At 39.2% G+C, this 23,884-nt stretch overlaps 1 protein-coding gene across 1 annotated transcript in view; it reads right to left on the bottom strand.

Annotated features, from left to right (window-relative positions):
* Positions 1–831: 831 nt before the first annotated feature.
* Positions 832–23,884, bottom strand: part of csmd1a (CUB and Sushi multiple domains 1a) — a 167,706-nt gene continuing 144,653 nt past the window's right edge. Inside the window, exon 5 of the mRNA XM_062028988.1 lies at positions 832–1,140. Coding sequence (XP_061884972.1) covers positions 972–1,140 — 169 coding nt within the window. The 3' untranslated portion in view covers positions 832–971. The remainder of the gene's footprint in view (positions 1,141–23,884) is intronic.

Raw genomic sequence — 23,884 nt, forward strand, 5'->3', positions numbered from 1 at the left:
ATCACTTTACCCCGCAATGGGTCTGCTAATATCCGCTTTCCAGTCAGAATTCGAGGCCGCCGATTTGTGACAATCTGGTTGCTTTATTATTACTTTTGCAGGACACAACCAGACCCATTCATCACTTTACTGCGCAGTGCATGCGCTACCTCTCTCTCTCTCTCTCTCTCTCTGTACTCGGCCATTCAGTCACTGACGTCACTCAGACAACACGTTGACATTCTCACAAACACACATACTGTACTCTACTCTCATAAGTTAACAGCTGCTGCACATGTAGATACTGTACATAACATGTAGATACATAAGATGTCGATACATAACATGTAGATACATAACATGTAGAAACGTAGACGCGCACACAGCTGCTTGGATGGATGCCAAATATTAGTGCATTAGGACCGCCCATTTAACATCAACTAATGTAGGTGATTAAAGTATTATACAAACATCGGGTCTGGTTCAAATATAGAGATGAGGGTCTTTAATGAAGTGCTTTGAGAGGCTGGCAAAGGAATACATTGTCTCCAGACTTCCCACCCACATTTGACCCATACCAGTTTGCTTATCGCCCTAACCGCTCCACAGAGGACGCCATCTCCTCTGCACTCCACCTGAGCTTAGAACATTTGGAAGGAAAGGACACACGTGCGGATGTTGTTCCTGGACTTCAGCTCGGCAGTCAACACCATCATCCCGCAGCACTTGGTGAGCAAACTGCCCCCCCTTGGATTCAGTACCCCCCTATGCAACTGGCTGCTTGACTTCCTCACAGACAGACCCCAGTCTGTGAGAGTGGGCAACAACACCTCCAGTGCCATCTCCCTGAGCACCGGCTCCCCCCAGGGCTGCGTCCTGAGTCCACTGCTGTTCACGTTGATGACCCATGACTGCTGCGCCAGGTCCACTACTAACCACATTGTGAAGTACACGACAGTAGTGGGCCTCATCCGTGACAACAACAACATGGACTACAGGGAGGAGGTGAAACATCTGGTTGACTGGTGCAGAACCAACAACCTGGTCCTGAACGTCGACAAGACCAAGGAGATCATCGTCGACTTCAGGAGACACCAGTCCAGCCATGCTCCACTCTTCATCAACGGCACAGCAGTGGAGATGGTAAGCAGCACCAAGTTCCTGGGGGTGCAGATAACTAACAATATGACCTGGTCCCTACACACCGGAACTCTTGTAAAAAGAGCTCAGCAGCGCATGCACTTTTTGCGTGGGATGAAAAGAGCACAGTTCCCTCCCCCCGTTCTCAGCACATTCTACAGAGGCACTCTAGAGAGCAACAGCATCTCTGTCTGGACTGGAGCCGGCAGTGCTTCAGACTGGAAGTCTCTGCAGAGAGTGGTGAGGACGGCGGAAAAGATCATCAGGACTCCTTTTCCTCCTATCCAGGAGATCGCAAAAAGCCGCTGCCTGACCAGGGCTCAGAAAATCTGCAGAGACTCCTCCCACCCCCACCAAGGGCTGGACTCTAGAAAGAGGTTCCGCAGCCTCCGTAGCAGAACCTCCAGGTTCTGTAACAGCTTCTTCCCTCAGGCCGTAAGACTGTTGAACGCATCATAATAATCCCCTCAATTCCCCCCAAAAATGGATAAACTGGCTGGAATATAAAGACAATACAACATACATCCATAAGTTGCTGAATTTTCCCCCCAAGGATCAATAAAGTACTTTCTATTCTATTCTATTCTAAACGTGGATGCATATGCAAAAGTGCAATATATTTATCTGTACAGTAATCTATTTATTTATATCTGCACCTTATTGCTCTTTTATCCTGCACTACCATGCATTACTTTGTGAATCCCTCACAAAGTAAATTGTCATTCAAGACAGCTTTGAAGATACACCTATTACACGTGAATTTTTAATACTGGTTTTAACTAGCTTTTTATCTCATGTTGTATTTTTCCATTGTATAATGTCTGGTAATGCATGTATTCTTTGTATTTTAATTTTGTATGCTCCTATATGGACCCCAGGAAGACTAGCAGTCACCTTGGCGTCAGCTAATGGGGATCCATTCAATAAACAATAAACAATAAACAATAAACAATAAACAATAAACAATAAACCATGAGCTAATGCAACAAAATTTCGTTCTTATCTGTACTGTAAAGTTCAAATTTGAATGACAATAAAAAGGAAGTCTAAGTCTAAGTCTTTAATTTGACTTGCTGTTGTACTCTGTCTCAAAGTGTCAACATGTTCTCAATGTTTCCTTACCATTATTGCTATGTTGTCTATTATTGTTGGTATTTTGTCTATTACCATTGTCGGTATGTCCATTCTTCCTACATTGTTGATACAAATTGTTGATATATATTGTAATAATTATTGTTACCTGTAGTAATGCCACCATGATACAGCATTTGTACTATAATCCTTGAACAAAGTAAGAGTGAAACTCAATGTATTAATCACTGAATGGAGACCTGGGGGTGGGATTAAATAAATGATCTTCTTCCCAATCCCTTTCAGGCAAAACTGGACAATCATGCTTACATACTGTGCGTTACCTTTTGCATTATATTCATTTATATTGTTATGTATTGTCTACCTTGTACTTTTTTTCTAATGTCATTGCCTGAAATAAATGAATAAATGAAAAAATATATAATAATAATGTGATATGACTGAATTTTGGAACAAATTACTACAATTGGTGTTTTATCTTTAACAAAAGTGTGTTTTACCTGCAACATGTCTTATCTGTGCACATTCATCCATAGTTGTGTTTTTAGTACTTACTAATAATTGTATTTTTCTTAAAGCACAGACCAGGATTGGCAACCATAAATCATGAAGCATTTAATATAATGTCAATAAAGCTTTTTTTTAAATTATATTCTAATCTAATCCATCATTATGGCAGACTTTATGTCATATGGACAATTGTAAATTGTGCAATATAAAACATTTATTGTATTGTAAGATGTTCTGTTAAAATAAAGCCAATATTGAAATTGTTTGTAGTTCCCTTTATTTAGAAAAGTATTAAAAAAGTATCAACATACACTACCGTTCAAAAGTTTGGGGTCACCCAAACAATTTTGTGGAATAGCCTTCATTTCTAAGAACAAGAATAGACTGTCGAGTTTCAGATGAAAGTTCTCCTTTTCTGGCCATTTTGAGCGTTTAATTGACCCCACAAATGTGATGCTCCAGAAACTCAATCTGCTCAAAGGAAGGTCAGTTTTGTAGCTTCTGTAACGAGCTAAACTGTTTTCAGATGTGTGAACATGATTGCACAAGGGTTTTCTAATCATCAATTAGCCTTCTGAGCCAATGAGCAAACACATTGTACCATTAGAACACTGGAGTGATAGTTGCTGGAAATGGGCCTCTATACACCTATGTAGATATTGCACCAAAAAGCAGACATTTGCAGCTAGAATAGTCATTTACCACATTAGCAATGTATAGAGTGTATTTCTTTCAAGTTAAGACTAGTTTAAAGTTATCTTCATTAAAAAGTACAGTGCTTTTCCTTCAAAAATAAGGACATTTCAATGTGACCCCAAACTTTTGAACGGTAGTGTACATTTTGGTACTGGTACCAAATCATTGGTATCGGGACAACCCTAGTTTGTACATTATTACTATACTTGGCTCATGCGTTACTTTTTACACATTAATTATTTTCACTTGACATTTTCGCACGTTTTGATCGTCAATAGCATTTTAGTCATGTGACCTATAAACCCCTTTTATAATGTTCACTATACTAGGGAGAGTCTCTCCCATGTCCCTGATGGCGAGATAAGTCGGCGCCCACTAACAGAAGTTATTCACCAACCAGGGCCGAGTTGTGAGTAAACTCCAGTTGCCCAGCGAGGGACGTATCAAAATAGTCCGAGTCGTCGCTATTGTTCATCACCCGCGCGGCGACACACCAGTGAGCCGTTGCCATTTGCTCAGCGCAATTGCTCGAGTCATCAGCGGCTGAATTCACGCATTCACGCATGCATGTGAAGAAGGAGCGAGGTTCCACACCACTGCACGCAAATGGCCTCGTCTTCGCCAGAGATAACTTGTCCACAGAGTCTTTTAATTAGGCGTCTTTGTACCGTCGTAACTCTTGGAAATTAAAGTTGGGGATTCTGGACACTTTTCATCATCATGACGTCTATGCACATTAATTTCCGGCTGAGTTATCCTGCATCTAACCTGCACAACAAGTCTGAACGCCCACCATGAATGATTTATGACGGGGGGGCTACACACACACACACACACACACACACACACACACACACACACACACACACACACACACACACACACACACACACACACACACACACACACACACACACACACACACACACACACACACACACACACACACACACACACACACACACACACACATCCGGAGCATCAGCTGGTCAGTGACCTCTCGGGGTGTGTGCACTCCAGTAACACGGTGCCGTGATGCCGGCGTTATCTGTTCTGCACCACACAATCGTGCCTGTGAGGCGACACGGAGGGCTTAGGGTGACTTCACTTTCAAATTTGGCATTTGACTTAAAGCAGGGCGTGTAAATTTTCCCATCAATAACGTGATATCATCGTGCTCGGAATATATATATGCATATATATATATATATATATATATATATATATATATATATATATATATATATATATATATCCCCTAAAAAGCGGGGAAACCTGTGAAAAAGGCTTGTAGGGATGAAATAGCCTGTGTTTTTTCCTGACCTAACGTGTATATATATATATATATATATATATATATATATATATATATATATATATATATATATATATATATATATATATATATATATATAGTAGGGAGGTCCGATAATGGCTTTTTGCCAATATCCGATATTTCCATATTGTCCAACTCTTTAATTATCGATACCGATATCAACCGATACTGATATCAACTGAAACTGATATATACTGTTTTTTATGTTGATTTAATTAAAAAAATAAATTTGAAAAATAAAATAAAAACGATACCGATAATTAAAAAAACTAGAGATGTCTAAAAGCATTTATCGGCCGATAAATGCTTTAAATTGTAATATCGGAAATTATCGGGATCGTTTTTTTATTATCAGTGTCGGTTTTTTTGTGTTTTATTTTTTATTTTTTTTAAATCAACATAAAAAACACAAGATACACTTACAATTGGTGCCCAACCCAAAAAAACTCCCTCCCCCATTTACACTCATTCACAAAAAAGGGTTGTTTCTTTCTGTTATTAATATTCTGGTTCCTACATTATATATCAATATATATCAATACAGTCTGCAAGGGATACAGTCCGTAAGCACACATGATTGTGCGTGCTGCTGGTCCACTAATAGTACTAACCTTTAACAGTTAATTTTACTCATTTTCATTAATTACTAGTTTCTATGTAACTGTTTTTATATTGTTGTACTTTCTTTTTTATTCAATAAAATGTTTTTAATTTATTTATCTTATTTTATTGTATTGATTTAAAAAAAAAAGGACCTTATCTTCACCATACCTGGTTGTCCAAATTAGGCATAATAAATAATGTGTTAATTCCACGACTGTATATATCAGTATCGGTTGATATCGGTATTGGTTGATATCGGTATCGGTAATTAAAGAGTTGGACAATATCGGAAATCGGCAAAAAGCCATTAAAAAAAACGATACCGATAATTTCCGATATTACATTTTAAAGCATTTATCGGCCGATAATATCAGCAGGCCGATATTATCGGACATTTCTAATATATAGTCAAGGTTTCTGTGGTTTATCCATCAACGGCACAGCAGTGGAGATGGTAAGCAGCACCAGGTTCCTGGGGGTGCAGATAACTGACAATATGACCTGGTCCCTACACACTGGAGCTCTTGTAAAAAGAGCTCAGCAGCGCATGCACTTTTTGCGTGGGATGAAAAGAGCACAGCTCCCTCCCCCCATTCTCAGCACATTCACTATAGAGAGCCTGCTGACCAACAGCATCTCTGTTTGGACTGGAGCCTGCAGTGCCTCAGACTGGAAGTCTCTCCAGAGAGTGGTGAGGACGGCAAAAAAGATCATCAGGACTCCTCTTCCTCCTATCCAGGAGATGGCAAAAAGCCGCTGCCTGACCAGGGCTCAGAAAATCTGCAGAGACTCCTCCCACCCCCACCAAGGATTGTTTTCACTGCTGGACTCGAGAAAGAGGTTCTGCAACCTCAGAATCAGAACCTCCAGGTTCTGTAACAGCTTCTTCCCTCAAGCCGTAAAACTCTTGAACGCATCATAATAATCCCCTCAATTCCCCCCAAAAATGGATGAACTGGCTGGAATATAAAGACAATATAACATACATCCATAAATGTGGATGCATATGCAAAAGTGCAATATATTTATCTTTACAGTAATCTATTTATTTATATCTGCACCTTATTGCTCTTTTACCCTGCACTACCATGAGCTAATGCAACTAAATTCTGTTCTTATCTGTACTGCAAAGTTCAAATTTGAATGACAATAAAAGGAAGTCTAAGTCTGGATATTATTTTAATATGATATGTAATTAATATAATGGATATTAAGTGAGAGTTTGACTCCTTCATTGTTGACTTATGTGACGACCATCTTAAAGTGTTGTAAACCAGAAATATCAAGCAGTTAAAATGTGCCAAACATGGTTAAGTGTGGAGAGTGTTTTACATTTTACCCTTTATGCACTCTAATGGTTTCACATGGGTGGAATTTAGATTTTTTTTATGGTGTTTGGACAATTTTCATAAAAAGGTTCATTCAGTGAGCAAGTGTGTTATTTGCATTTTTGTATATTTTTATTTTTTGCGCCATGACTAGGGGAGGTCGTCTGGATTGTGTCATATAAATAAATGAATAGAATAAAGGAATAGAATAGAATACATCTTTATTGTCATTGTACATTGTACAACGAAATTGCAAGCAACCTTATTTAGTAAAGTTTAGTAAACTTATATGAAGCAAACTTTATGTAAGTAAATGCTGTGCTATATGTTAGAATAATTATGTATAAGTTATCACACAATGCTTAAAGGCCGTTGCTATAGTAATTATCTATTGTGCTCTTTTCTGCTTCGTGCAAGGGCACACAACTTGTTATCTTCCACGGCATATGAGGGGTGGCCTCGCCGCAGATGTTTTCTTTGTTTTAGCCCGCTAACAGCCAAGGACGTACCAGGACCTCAACGAAGATAAGGCGACAGCACGCAGACGAAGCAGAGACAAGGAAATCACAAGGCCCCCAGCACATTCCGTCACGTATTGTGCGTACTGGAGCTGCTTTGCATAATGTGTGACCACTCCCTTTCGAAGCAGCCTCAGTGATGTTAACTAGGGAACTCTTGAATAAATAGAGGAGCGCGGGGGCTGTACCTTAGAGCGTGGTGGGAGACTGTGACTGAGTGTGCAACGCAAAACGTTTCTCCTCATGAGCAAAATTGAACTCTGTCTCTGCCTGATTCCTTGCTTCTTGTCTCGTTTAATATAGTTCGGTGTTTGAACCTGATACTATAATATCAAAATACTTTCATGGGTCATTGATCGGATTAGCTCACGTTGTCCACAAGATGGCAGCAAACATGCCGCATGCAGAGACCACCTGGCATTTCAGATTAGGCACTCCATTGAACTCATGAAGTCTCGCGGGGAAAATTGATGAAGCTGTCGGGCAGTTTGGACACCCCTGACTTAAAGGAAAAATGCCCATCATCCACAATCACACTTGTTTTTACCCTTGAATGTGCCTTCTAAATAGTGAAGAACTGCAAGTAAGAGGTTGCTAACAATGCAGGTAATTGGGAATCATATATTCCGCGTCTAAAAAACACTTCACCTGCATATTAAACAAGCTATAGTGACACTGTTACTGTAAGAGCTAACGCGGAGGAACTACTTTTCTGGCATAGTGACATCGCCTTGCTCCTCCAGCCGCTAGCTACTCGCTAGCTTGAGCTGATAATAAAGTTGGTTGCAACCCGCCATGAAATAAAGAAGGAGCTTGAGCTAATGAGCTAGTAAAAGGTATCTAACCAGTACAGTAGAAGGTTGTGGCTCCAAGCTGAGAAGTTGGTCAACTTTCCAAATCCACACCAACCAACTTGATACTGTATGGCTCTCAACAAATGGAACACAGCACTAAACTATAACCATTGCTAAGAAGCATGCTTCATCCGAGGAGTGGAAATTATTTCGAATTTAGCAGTTCAAAGAGAACATAGGTGCTGAAAGATACAGCCATCCCATCAGTCACTGTTTGACTTTGTCATCGGAAACATTTAGCTTAAGTGCTACACGATAACGGCCCACGGCTTTCAGCAAGTCTGCCAATATTGGCAACAAAGACAGAAAGGGCTTTCTTTGTTGTGGGTGTTGTTGACAGAAGTAGTGCAGAAGTAGTTGTTATGAATAGGAACGGCATATATCTTGTAATCATTAAAGAGCACATATAGGATTTTGCAGGCTATTTTGATTTTGTTTTATTTTTTTGAATTTTTATAAAACAATTTTTTTAGGGATGGTACTGAATTCGCTACTTTAATAGGTACCAACCAAATGATGTTGGTAGTAGCGGGTACCAATTTACGTAAAATCAAACGGTACCATATTTCGACGACATGTGATGTCACATCCAGTTGCAGTCCCAAACATTTGGCGAAGAAACAAGCACTCAGGGGGGGGACTGGATCCAGGCAATGTTGCAATTTTCGATGCCAACAAAGCAAGAAGAATGAGCTCAGAAATACAGTAAGGCTCCACTTTTTACTAATATACATTTTACCAAATGACCTGTTGTGGGAATATTTCAGCTTCAAATGGGATGGGCAATATGAGCCCATCAACATGAACGAATAAGCGAGAATGCTGTGATGAGAATAATAATAATAATAATAATAATAAATGTATCCAAACTCATTTTTCCAACTGGGAAAAAACCCTGCATGTTCAATATTTATGTAAGTTAAATGTTAGCTTACAAAAAAAAAGGAATTTTTAGTTTGTGTATTTATTTAGAATAAAGTTATTTATCTTCCAATTACAGCACAATGGTATATCATTCTACAGTATTAGATGAACATTTTTTTCGATTTTTGTGTGTATCTGGAAAACATCAAATCCATAAAAAGGAAAACAGCACAAAATCTAATTTTATGGCAATATTTTTTATGAAAATCAACCCTTTGTTTTCAAATCTGCCAAATATAGTAAAAATCGAAAAACAAACCTAACTTAGCGTTTCAGAATTGGAAATGGAATGATTGGAAGGTACACGGACCGAAATTACTTGTTTATATTCAAACCGGATAACAGATAATAGATAATGATCCTTTTTCTGTTTTTGTTTTTTTTTAATTTTCACATCAAAAATTGCCAAAAGTAGATTTTTATGTAAAACTATTTTTCTATTCCAAACGTCCAAATCCATTGTTATTCCAATCCACGTTCATTTTCTACATAATAAGACTGCAATGTTTTATTTTCAATGTCCTACTCAAACTTAGATATTGAGAGAACAATACGACAAGAATAAGCAAAGTGTATATCAGGACTAGGGTTGGGTATCGAGTATCGATTGGAACCGGGACTAACTTTCCGATTCTCCCGGAATCGTTCAAAAGTTTAAATTTCGATTCCTATTTTCGATGCTGTCACGCCAATTTAGTCCGCCGACCGGAAAAAAATATGCCCGCCGAACCGGAAGAAGAAGCCGCTGAACACCAACGAAGAAGCGCCCACCCCCGGAAGTGTTAGCATAGCCGAGCGAGTCAGTCAAGCTCAAGCATGGATAGCGGGCGTCGGCGGTCGAAAGTGTGGCTTTACTTTACAAAAAAAATTGAAATAGCCGCGAAATAACAGAGCTCCATGTCCATCAAGAAACGAGTGGAGAGAGAGCTGCAGATGTACCAGGACGTTCCACCGATACTTATGTCTGACGACCCTGCTGCATGGTGGTGGTCCGGTGGAACCAACAAAAGACTTATCCTTTGCTGTCAGATCTCGCTTTCTCCTATTTATGCGTTCAAGCTTCTTCCACACCCAGCGAACGTGTATTTTCCACAGCAGGAGACACTATCTGTCCAGAACGCTCACGCATCCAGCCTGAGAAGGCGGATATGGTCATTTTCCTAAACAAGAACTGTCTCTGATTTTATACTGTACCTGCTGATAATCTGGACTGGGTTTTGCAAGTTGTTTCTTATTGTTTATTTGCTTTTCTGCACCAGGTTAGCCCATCAGTGGGAGCACGGTAACATGTTTAAGTACCTGCAGCATCATTCACTTGTGTGTGTAAATGTGTTTTCATGAGGTTTCCTGCAGCATCATACACTTGTGTGTGTAAATGTGTTTTCATGATAGTTTCCTGCAGCATCATACACTTGTGTGTGTAAATGTGTTTTCATGAGGTTTCCTGCAGCATCATACACTTATGTGTAAAGGTGTTTTCATGAGGTTTCCTGCAGCATCATACACTTGTGTGTAAATGTGTTTTCATGAGGTTTCCTGCAGCATCATACACTTATGTGTAAAGGTGTTTTCATGAGGTTTCCTGCAGCATCATACACTTATGTGTAAAGGTGTTTTCATGAGGTTTCCTGCAGCATCATACACTTATGTGTAAATGTGTTTTCATGAGGTTTTCAAAAATAAAGCTCTCTTGAGGAAAGTGTACTCCTGGGAAAATGTATTCATAATTTATAATATTTATATTCAAGTTCATAGATTTGATATTTATATTCTAGTTGAAAACAGCCCTGTGAGGAATTTATAGTAAAGTTCATAAAAAGTTAATAGAATTAAAATTGATGGAGAATGTCAGACTATTTCATTCAGAAAGACTGTAGGTTAGCTAGCTCATTTAAAATATCCTAAACTTTTTTTTGACCCGGCCTCTTAAAAGAATCGGAATCGAGAATCGTCAGGAATCGGAATTGAAACAAAGAATCGGAACCGGAATAAGAATCGTTCGAATTCAAACGATACCCAACCCTAATCAGGGGTCCCCAAACTTTTTAACTCGGGGGGCCGCATTGGGTTAAAAAAACTTGGCCGGGGGCCGTGCTGTATATATATATATATATATATATATATATATATATATATATATATATATATATATATATATATATATATATATATATATATATATATATATATATATTAAAAAGTTAGGTCAGCCTGTTTCGCAGTCTTCCCTGCTCTTTAGGGGAGATTTTACTGAAGTATATAAAATCCCCTGAAGAGCAGAGAACCCTGCGAAACAGGCTTGTAGGGATGAAATAGCCTCTGTGTTTTTTCCTGACCTAACGTATATTCCGCTCTACCCCGGTATTGAGCACTGTATAATGGATAAACCACAGAAACCTGAACTCTATATATATATATATATATATATATATATATATATATATATATATATATATATATATATATATATATATATATATATATATATATATATATATATATATATATATTCCGAGCACGATGATGTCACGTTATCAATGGGAAAATGCATTTTTAGGCAATATGGTTACCTAGAGTAACAAGCGGTAGGAAATGGATTAGAAAGGACATATTTAAAAGAATATATAATTACCCCCCCAGAAAATTATATTATATATATATATATATATATATATATATATATATATATATATATATATATATATATATATATATATATATATATATATATATATATATATATATATATATATATATATATTTATTTATTTATTTATTTATTTATTTATTTATTTATTTATTTATTTATATATGTTTTTTAACTTGGGACTTTTCGTTGGCCGGATTTTGGACGCTGGCGGGCGGGCGGGCCGAGGTCGTTGGGATCCCTGGTATATATCGATCAATACTATGCACTATATATATACGCAAATCCCTTAGGGGTGATGGACAGCGCCTGAAGAGCTGCAGCCTGCCACCGTGGCCCCCACTCCCTCCCCTCTGTTGCTAGATATCTCGAGTTGTACGTTGTAATATGTATATGGACTTTACTTTGGAGGTTTTCTCCCCACTCCAGACTTAGGAGCCCAGTCTGGATTGTATTTTTTTACTCATCCTTCCCCAGCGTTTACCTTTTTCCCATCTTTTGCGGGCCGCCTTGTGGCGACCCATCAGCGTTCCTGTTCTGTAACCCTGTACACTGTTTGTTTGTCTAATCTTGAACGGGTTTGTGCTGAAAACAAAGTTTTGTTGTACTTGTGCAATGATAATAAAGACCTACCTACCTATGTATATATACAGTGGTCATACATCAGTACACAATCAATAAACATGCAAGCTAAATCCGGGGAAGTGAAATCACTTCCTTGTGCAAACGTGTCAATGATTCACCCGGCAAACAAATCAAGGCTGCCAAATGAATGGAGATGGCACTCGCATGTCTTCAACGCACCCTTTTGTTCCGCACACATCACCCTGCAATAATCCCGGGGCGCAAAAAACACCAATTAAGAGTGGGAAAATCAAATTGATTGAGTATGAGTCATATCTTCAGGTGTCGCCCTGAGATACCCACGCAAGAGTGGATCGCCTGACTACGAAACATGGCGAGCGGCTAAATGAACAACGCGAGAAGATGAAGACAAAACAGACAATTAAAAGTAAAGAGGCAACTTGCTCATTACATCTGTTGTGTGTTGTATATGCTGTGTTGTGTACGTTGTGCACACCACACACTTGGCACCTGTCGCCACGTCCCGGCAACACTTGAGACGACATATGGAGGCTCTCATCCAAAGCATCCGCAGAAAACCAATTGGGACGCAACCACACACAATACGGCAGCTTTGCCATGTCTATATGCAAAGTCACTAATTATTCACCTTCGGGGATGTGTTTTGATTACGTTGATCATTAACACCTGTGAGACGGTGTGGAAACAAGCAAACATTAATATGACGAATACCATTGTAAACAAGGACTATACAAACCCCAAAACCAGTGAAGTTGGCACGTTGTGTAAATGGTAAATAAAAACAGAATACAATGATTTGAAATCCTTTTCAACTTATCTTCAATTGAATAGACTGCAAAGACAATATATTTCATGTTCGAACTGGAAAAGGTCATTTTTTGCAAATATTAGCTCATTTGGAATTTGATGCCTGCAACATGTTTCGAAAAAAGCTGGCACGAGTGGCAAAAAAGACTGAGAAAGTTGAGGAATGCTCATCAAACACTTATTTGGAACATCCCACAGGTGAACAGGCTAATTGGGAACAGGTGGGTGCCATGATTGGGTATAAAAGCAGCTTCCACACTGGTTTAAATGTAACTTAGATATTGGGTTTCACTATGTAAAAGCGCTTTGAGTCACTAGAGAAAAGCGCTGTATAAAGATAATTCACTTCACTTCACTTCCGTGTAATGCTCAGTCATTCACAAACAAGGATGGGGCGAGGGTCACCACTTTGTGAACAAATTGTCCAACAGTTTAAGGAAAACCTTTCTCAACCAGCTATTGCAAGGAATTTAGGGATTTCACCATCTACGGTCCGTGATATCATCAAAGGGTTCAGAGAATCTGGAGAAATCACTGCAGGTAAGTGGCAAATTGTTGCGTTGACCAGCATTCCTCCAATGGGGAATTCAAAATGCTAGTCTCTCCCAGATTCTTTTTATGGCAATACGCTGATGTTTATATTCAATCAACAGGCAGTAGTTGGTATTGTGTGGTTTATTCTCCAAGCTTAGAGGACAAACCTGAGACCAACCCAGCACCCAAGCGTTCCCTAGCCCGGTCCAGATCGGTCTAGCTCGGTCTCCCCTCAAACCCCCGGAAGTCCCGTGATCTTCCCCTTCCTCCCCCTCCCCACCTGCTGTTTCCCCAGTCTAGCTGTGCTCCTTATCTTAGGAATGTAATGGCAGTCTCAACAAAGACAGCGCTCTGACTCTAACCAAGGACACTCGAATCCAAGCACTTTGTACCACACGAGACATTAGCTGATGTAAATATGACTATAGGAGTTTTTAGAAAGAAGTAACACTTAAATATGGATATGATTCTGATCTGCTTCCCACACCGTCAATCCCTCAGGCGGTACTGCATCAAAAAGTGACATCAGTGTGTTAAGGATATCACCACATGGGATCAGGAACACTTCAGAAAACCACGGTCAGTAACTACAGTTTGTCGCTACATCTGTAAGTGCAAGTTGAAATTCTACTATGCAAAGCAAAAGCCATTTATCAACAACACCCACAAATGCCGCCGGAGGAACAGAACCATCCGGACTGTTATAGACGCAAAGTGTAAAAGCCAGCATGTGTGATGGTATGGGGGTGTATTAGTGCCCAAGACACGGGTAACTTACACATCTGTGAAGGCACCATTAATGCTGAAGGGTACATACAGCTTTTGGAGCAACATATGTTACCATGGACGCCCCTGCTTATTTCAGCAAGACATTGCCAAGCCACGTGTTACATCAACGTGGCTTCATAGTAAAAGAGTGCGGGTACTAGACTGGCCTGCCTGTAGTCCAGACCTGTCTCCCATTGAAAATGTGTGGTGCATTATGAAGCCTAAAATAGCACAAGGGAGACCCCCGGACTGTTGAACAACTTAAGCTGTACATCAAGCAAGAATGGGAAAGAATTCCACCTGAAAAGCTTCAAAAATGTGTCTCCTCAGTTCCCAAACGTTTACTGAGTGTTGTTAAAAGGAAAGGCCATGTAACACAGTGGTAAAAATGCCCCTGTGACCACTTTTTTGCAATGTGTTGCTGCCATTAAATTCTAAGTTAATGATTATTTGTAAAAAGAAAATGTGTTTCTCAGTGCGAACATGAAATATCTTGTCTTTGCAGTCTATTCAATTGAATATAAGTTGAAAAGGATTTGCAAATCATTGTATTCTGTTTGTATTTACCATTTACACAACGCCCCAACTTCACTGGTTGTGTACATTTGTCTTGTAGAAATGGGGCTTATGGCTCTTTGAAGGGAGTCGGATTGGAGGAGCCTATTCCTTTCAAAGAGCCATTTAAAAGACTGGCTGGCTAGCAATTAAAACAAATGTTCAACAGTTTTTTTTGCCAAGGAAACAATCACGAGTATTGTTATACAATAATGTGTGGATCAGAATAACTTAATTTACACAAATATTACTCTATTGGTAGGAAACATTTTAAAGTTGGCTATACTTTCATATTTCCAAGCCTTGGCAGTGACATCACCAGTTTGAATTTTACTCATCTGAAAAGAAAAAATGTGCCGCCTTAATGTAGAAATACAATATAAATGATACAAATATGAGTACAAAATTGGTGTGTGTACGCTTACACTTCTACCCTTAGGATACAATGAACACCCCCTACCTGAAAAAATAACATACATATACACTATATTATATAACATATTATACAGTATATAGTATTATTTAAATACAAAAGTGAATCCAAATGCTGCCAAAATTTTTTTTAACAGACTCATTTTCTAGTCCAGAGTGTAGTGGGCAATTGCCGACGCTAAATTTGCACGTGCATAAAAAAAAAAAGTCTCTTAAAGGGGAACTGCACTTTTTATTTTTGACAGTAGCAGGTTAGACTACTCTAATGGCCTTCTCACTGGGCTCTCGAAAGCAGCTGCAGTACAGCCAGAATGCTGCTGCTCGAGTCCTGACTGGAACCAGGAAATATGACCACGTTAGTCCAGTGCTCAGGTCACTGCGCTGGCTTCCTGTTGTTTCGAGAAGAGACTCTTCTTATGTACAAGTCTCCTCATGGTCTTCTGCCCAATTATATCTGACATGTCTTTGGGCAGTTTTGACCAGTATTTTAGGTCAAACTGTAATAATTGTGTAAATGTATCATTAAGTGCTTTAAAGGCCTACTGAAAGCCACTACTACCGACCACGCAGTCTGATAGTTTATATATCAATGATGAAATCTTAACATTGCAACACATGCCAATACGGCCGGGTTAACTTATAAAGTGCAATTTTAAATTTCCCGCTAAACTTACGGTTGGAAACGTCTTTGGATGATGCGTATGCGCGTGACGTCACGACGGCAACGGAAGTATTCGTACCCAATGTGTCACCATACAAAGTGTCACCATACAAACTGCTGTTTTCATCGAACAATTCCACAGTATTCTGGACATCTGTGTTGGTGAATCTTTTGCAATTTGTTTAATGAACAACGAAGACTGCAAAGAAGAAAGTTGTAGGTGGGATCGGTGTATTAGCGGCTGGCTGTAGCAACACAACAAGGAGTACTTACTTGGATAGCAGACGCGCTAGCCGATGCTAGCCGCCAACGCATCTGTGATCGGGTGAAGTCCTTCGTCGCGCCGTCGATCGTTGGAACGCAGGTGAGCACGGGTGTTGATGAGCAGATGAGGGCTGGCTGGCGTAGGTGGAGCGCTAATTTTTTTATCATAGCTCTGTGAGGTCCCGTTGCTAAGTTAGCTTCAGCGTCGTTAGCAACAGCATTGTTAAGCTTTGCCAGGCTGAGAATTATTAACCGTGTAGTTACATGTCCATGGTTTAATAGTATTGTTGATCTTCTGTCTATCCTTCCAGTCAGGGATTTATTTATTTTGTTTCTATCTGCATTGGAGCCAGATGCTATCACGTTAGCTCAGTAGCTAAAGAGCTTCGCCGATGTATTGTCGTGGAGATAAAAGTCACTGTGAATGTCCATTTTGCGTTCTCGACTCTCATTTTCAAGAGGATATAGTATCCCAGGTGGTTTAAAATACAAATCCGTGATCCACAATAGAAAAAGGAGAGAGTGTGGAATCCAATGAGCCAGCTTGTACCTAAGTTACGGTCAGAGCGAAAAAATATATGTCTTGCACTGCATTGATTGATTGATTGATTGAGACTTTTATTAGTAGGTTGCACAGTGAAGTACATATTCCGTACAATTGACCACTAAATGGTAACACCCGAATAAGTTTTTCAACTTGTTTAAGTCGGGGTCCACTTAAATTGATTCATGATACAGATATATACTATCATATATACTATCATCATAATACAGTCATCACACAAGATAATCACATTGAATTATTTACATTATTTACAATCAGGAGTGTGGAGGGGGGGTGGAGTGGGGGGGTGGGGGGGGGGGTGGGGATATGGACATCAAGTAGTGGACATAGAGAGAGAGAGAGAGATCAGAAGGCATAAGAAAAAGAATCTGCATTTGATTGTTTACATTTGATTATTAGCAATCCGGGGAGGGTGTTAGTTTAGGGTTGTAGCTGCCTGGAGGTGAACTTTTATAGTAGTCCATCACTCTAACGTTCCTCATCCACAAATCTTTTATCCTCGCTCAAATTAATGGGGTAATCGTCGCTTTCTCGGTCCGAATCTCTCTCGCTCCATTGTAAACAACGGGGAATTGTGAGGAATCCTACCTCCTGTGACGTCACGCTACTTCCGGTATAGGCCAGGCTTTTTTTTTATCAGTGACCAAAAGTTGCGAACTTTATCGTCGTTGTTCTATACTAAATCCTTTCAGCAAAAATTGGGCAATATCGCGAAATGATCAAGTATGACACATAGAATGGATCTGCTATCCCCGTTTAAATAAAAACATTTAATTTCAGTAGGCCTTTAAGTACACTATATTGCCATAATAATTTGACCAGCCATCCAAATGATGAGAAGCAGGTGTCCTCATCACTTGGCCCGACCACAGGTGTATAAAATCAAGCACTTAGGCATGGAGACTGTTTCTACAAACATGTGCAATCTGATGGACGAGTAAAGAAGCGACTCGCTTGATGTTATTTTAAAAAATATTTAAAAAAATAAATTGCGACTGCTGTTTGTACATTGATCTTACATGAATGATGTCGTTCACAACAACACAAGCAGATCAGATGTGTATGGATTGCTCCTGCTAGCTTTAGCTTCGTAGTTTATTTATTTTTCATTTAGCCTTTATTTAACCAGGTAAAAGTCGACATTCACATTGTTTATGCAGGACGGGGACACATTATTTTCCCAAACCAATGTTCCTTCTCCTCACCATGACAACATTTCACTAACATTTATGTCAATTTCCCTGACATTACTTTGTGTTTGTCAGCCGATTGTTTTATCGGCCGATTATGTGACTCGTTCCGCGGTTACATGAGATCACGCCTTACTTTTTTGTTGAGTTTTAGCAACCGTGGTGACATCCCAAACTACTAGTAGACCTGCTCTTTTTTCACTCATTGGCTCCTCATCTGTTTTACTGTCACAAATACAAATAGACGGGGTAGACATTGAAAGGGTAAAAGAAAACACATTTTGGGGTGTAAAAATAGATGATAAAATGAATAGGAAACCTCATGTAAAAAGTATACAACATAAAGTAACAAGAAACACATCAATAATGAATGAAGCAAAACATGTTCTGGACCAAAAATCACTTCATATTCTTTAGTGTTACCATATCTGAGTTATTGTGCAGAAATATAGGGAAATACTTACAAAAGTACACTTTATTCACTAACAGGGTTACAAAAAAGGTCAATTAGAATAATACAAAATGTTGGATATAGAGAACATACAAACACTTGATTTAATCAATCACAAATATTGAAAATCAACGATTTGGTGCATTAGCAAACAACTAAAATGATGTACAAAGCAAACTCTAACCTGCTAGCCAAGAATATACAACAATTCTTCTCAACAAAAGAGGAGAAATATAACCTTCGAGGAAAATGTAATTTAAAATGTTTGTATGCACGTACAACACTTAAAACCTTTAGCACATCCGTATGTGGAATTAAATCGTGGAATGGATGAACTAAAGAAATCCAACAAAGCACCATGATTGATTATGATTCAGTTTAAGAGACTGTTCAAACTACACGTGTTCACAAAGTACACAGATGCCCAATTATCTATATTTTTTTAGATAACGATTTGTTATGTATTTATATTTGTTTACCTACTATGGCATATTATTTGTTTATTCACTGTTCTGTTAAAGAGAACAAAGAAATGGGATAAAACTGCTACGTATGAAAATGTGTCACGGCCCGGGCGCATTCCAGTGCGCACTCATCTATCTGTGTGCTGCGCTGAGCACCCCTCCAAGCGCGCACCTGCACGCGTCACTCCTGCTGCAATCAATCAGCAATCTGCGCACCTGAAGCTGATGAGACGCCACGCTTCTTAAGCCAGTGCAAACCTGTATTCCGGGCCAGAACGTAGCTGCCTGTTTCCGTACAGTAAGCCGACACGTCTCGCTCTATGCGCTCTCTCTCTCTGTGTTTTCTCCTCCTCCGTGTTCATTTGTCTCGTGTTCCTGTGTCGTTCCAGCAGCATTCCTCCATTCCCTATTTACGGGCTGTGTGTCTCGTCTCCCCGTATTCCCTCTGGTTCCCTGGCTGTCCCTTTTGGATCTCGACCTCCCGCCGGGACACGGACTTTGACGCCTCACTCTTGCCCCCGACCTCCTGACTGTCCCTGAATTTCCGAGCTTGCCTCGCCCTCTTGGACTTCCGCACCTCGCTCATTACTCCCGGCAACACTCAACATATACTTGCTTCACATAGTCGCACTCCATACGTGTTTTGGATTAATTACACGCCTCATTCCGTGTGCATTAATAAACAGAGCTAAAACGACATCCCTGCATCTGTGCCATATCCTTCCTCCCCGCTGTATCGTAACAAAAGGGGTAGGATTAAATACGATCTGGTTCTTCCTACTCCTTTTTGGACGTGCTGTTAAGAAACAACTGGAAATGTGTGATGCGTTACATTGTATCGTATGCATGTTCCACATAAACTGAAACTGAACTGACTTGAACAAGCTCCGGGTATTTACATTCACGTTGTGCAGACCATTAATCTGTTTTTGTTTTCGGTTGTTGTATTTGTGAGAAGCCATAATCGAAATAAAAATGTGATTAACTTTCCAGCCTTGACGTGTTTGCGAATCATCAGGCTCTCCGCTCAAACACCTTTGAGGTCTCCAACCCAGCATGAAGCTCGTAATCTATACTCCCAATCCCGCCATTCCCGATCCCTCTCACCGCGACGCTCGGTTTCACTTCACAGAGGGCCGCCGCTAATAGACTACAAACAGGGCTGGGCATAAGATCCGATTAGCCGGCAGGGATAACAGGGACACGGTGACCGATGGAGTGCCCGAGCATTGCTGTTTACTTTCTGAAGGGTTCTCTTCTTTGGTTCCGGTGTTGGAGCTGATCAAAGAGTAACAAAGAGCACAATATGTGCGTGTCATTGAAGAAAGTGGCGCTGATCTTGAATTAGCTGCAGGCTCTGATGGTCTCATACACTGCTCACTGTGCGTCTGCATGCTGTTGACCAAGGTTTATCTTTCTGGCCTCTGCAGAAAGCGGCCCACTCCATTACCGTATTTTCCGGACCATACTGTGCACCGGATTATAAGGCGCACTGCCGATGAATGGTCTATTTTTGATCCTTTTTCATATATAAGGCGCACCTGATTATAGGGCGCATTAAAGGGCGCATTTTCTACGTTGAAAACCCTTCCTTGTGGTCTACATAACATGTGATGGTGGTTCTTTGGTCAAAATGTTGCATAGATGATGTTTTACACATCTTCTTCAAGACGCTTTCTGACCGTCCCTTCAGGATGCGCCGTTTTGTGGGCGGGTCTTATTTACGTGGCTCACCTTCGACAGCGTCTTCTCCCCGTCATCTTTGTTGTAGCGGTGTAGCATGCAAGGACGGGAGTGGAAGAAGTGTCAAAAGATGGCGCTAACTGTTTTAATGACATTCAGACTTTACTTCAATCAATAACGGAGCAGCATCTCCTCATCCGGAAATGTGTCCCATGAAAAAACGTCCAACCAGAACTCTCTAATTATTAAAGTTCCTCGGGTGAATAATGTGAACTCACTACACCGGTATGTTTTAGCGCTTTCATGGCGAGTTTACTGACAGATATAAGTAAGAACTTTACACTACTTTATATTAGAAATGGCAACAGCGGAGGATGAATGTCACATAACAAGAAGGTAGAGAAAAAGAAGAAGCTTATCTACTACGGTGTCGGCACAGACTACAAAGGCGGACGCGCACAATTTTTCAGGATTTATGCAGATCCCAAATACAGATCAGCAGGTACCAGAAGGTAAGAAAAGTTGTTTTTGCATAATATTGCAAAACAAAACGCTAGATAATGTCTTACCTTATACACACACCATAATAATACTCCTATGTTGAAGCACAGTACAATCCATCAAGCGGTGTGGCTTCATAGCTTACCAAAGTCCTACTATCAATCAATCAATCAATCAATGTTTATTTATATAGCCCTAAATCACAAGTGTCTCAAAAACATTTTGATATATTTTTGAGCGCTGTGTGTAATGTTCTATATTTTCAATGGAACATACAAAATTTAGTCATATTGCCATCATATTGCACTCTACACATAGCTCTTGTGTTTGACTGCCATCTACTGGTTACACTTATTATTACACCATGCACCAAATACAATTGCTTCGAGGTCGGTAAGCAAAACCAGAATTATTCCGTACATTAGGCGCACCGGGTTATAATGCACACTTATAGTCCAGAAAATACGATACTAACCCTGAATTAGTCATCTTGCTCTTGATTTGAATCATATCGATACAGTTTGTTAACCTCATCAAATGATATGAAAGCATCTGTTAATCACAAATAATATTATTTAACACATTACCTCATGCTGAGGTCAGGATGATTAGAAAAAAAATAAGAAGAAATGTACATACAATTATGTCGTTTTATAATAAACGTAATGTTTTATTCATGGAAAATCACTTTAGTCATAATTTTTGCGCTCAAGAAACCTATCTATTGCTGTTTGTTTGATATTGACATGACTACCAAAAATGGTGGAAAAGTGCATGTACCAAATAAAATAGCTTCGAGGTCTGTAAGCAAAACCAAAATGATTCCGTACTTTAAGCGCACCGGGTTATAAGGCGCACTGTCGAGTTTTGAGAAAAAACATTTTTAAGTGCGCCTTATAGTCCGGAAAATATGGTAGTCATCTTACTTAAAATTTGAATCATATCGATTGTTTGTTCGACAGTTTGTTAACTTTGTCTAATGATATGAAAGCATCTGTTAATCACAAAGATTATTATTTAACATATTACCTCAAGCTTAGGTCAGGCTGGTTAGAAAAAAATAAGAAGACATTTACATACAACTAAGTCGAGTTATAATAAACAAACTTATTGTTTTATTAATGAAAAATGAAAACACAGCTTCATCACTTCAGTCATAATTGTTGCGCTCAAGAAACGTATTTATTGCCGTTTGTTTGATATTGACATGACTACCAAAAATTGGGGAAAAGTTCATTACAACTGAGTAGTGTTGTCCCGATACCACTGTTACCAGTACAAAAATGTATTTCGATACTTTTCGGTACATCGATACTTTTCTAAATAAAAGGGACAACAAAAAATGGCATTATTGGCTTTATTTTAACAAAAAAATCTTAGGGTACATTAAACATATGTTTATTATTGCAAGTTTGTCCTTAACTAAAGAAAACAGTGAACATACTAGACAACTTGTCTTTTAGTAGTAAGTAAACAAACAAAGACTCCTAATTAGTCTGCTGACGTATGCAGTAACATATTGTGTCATTTATACACCTATTATTTTGTTAACATTATAAAAGACAAACTGTAAAAAATGATTATTAATCTACTTGTTCATTTACTGTTAATATCTGCAGTGCAAAAACTGAAATCTAAGTAAGATGAAATATCTCAAATAAGGGTGATATTTGCTTATTTTCTGTCTGATAAGATAATTCTTCTCACTAAGCAAATTTTATGTTAGAGTGTTTTACTTGTTTTAAGGGTTTTGGTCCTAAATGATCTCAGTAAGATATTACAGCTTGTTGCTGAGAATTGATGACCTATATTGAGTAAAACGTCAATCAACGCCAAAGTCATCAACACTCACAAGTATAAAACTACTTTTTTAAAGTAATAATTTCCTACTTCAAGCATGAATAAAAAAATCATGATGCCGAGCGCATATCATTATGTCAAGATAATGGCACTATCATTTACTTCATTTAAGAATATTTTTCAACATATTGAGCAAAAAGGTCTTTTTTTTCCTACCAAGAAAAGTGCACTTGTTATTAGTGAGAATATACTTATTTTAAGGTATTTTGGGGTTCATTGAGGTTAGCTCATTTGACTTGTTTCGGAAAGTCTTGACAAGCCACATTTTCTTGTTCTATTGGCAGATAATTTTGCTTAGTTCAAATAAAATACCCCTCATTTTTGTATTTTTTTTTCTTGTTTTTGAACACTGACTTTTTGCAGTGTGCTTATTTTCTGTTTCAACATGTTCTATCTACACTTATGTTAAATTGTAATAATCACTTATTCTTCTGTTGTTTGGATTTTTGGAGTCGGTGTAGTACCGAATATGATTCATTAGTATTGCGACACTATACTTGTACCGGTATACCGAACAACCCTACAACTGAGTAGCCTGCTAGTAATTCTAGCAGCCCAACAATGGGGCCCGGCCCTATGGTTAAGTAAGGCTGCTGTTGACAGTCTCTCCTTTGCAGCTAAACTCCTCCACCGCCTCACAATGCCACTAGATCTATTTTAGTCCTCAACCTCTCTCCGTGCTTGGAATTTTATTTTTATTTTACGGACCTCTTCCGCATCAGCGTGGCTCAAGCTGCAGCCGCGACAAAATACGGGGTATCCATGTTGGACTTGAGCTCGCTGAATAGGCAACTGGTCACATGCCACAAGTGTCTGCGGTAATTACGGGACATGCCAGGCGTCTTCTTTGGCGAGCGGGTGCAATGGCACAGACTTTGTATATGCGCTGGAACCATTATCACATTTCACAAGGTGC

Source organism: Entelurus aequoreus, linkage group LG20 (assembly GCF_033978785.1).
Source record: "Entelurus aequoreus isolate RoL-2023_Sb linkage group LG20, RoL_Eaeq_v1.1, whole genome shotgun sequence".
NCBI lineage: Eukaryota > Metazoa > Chordata > Actinopteri > Syngnathiformes > Syngnathidae > Entelurus > Entelurus aequoreus.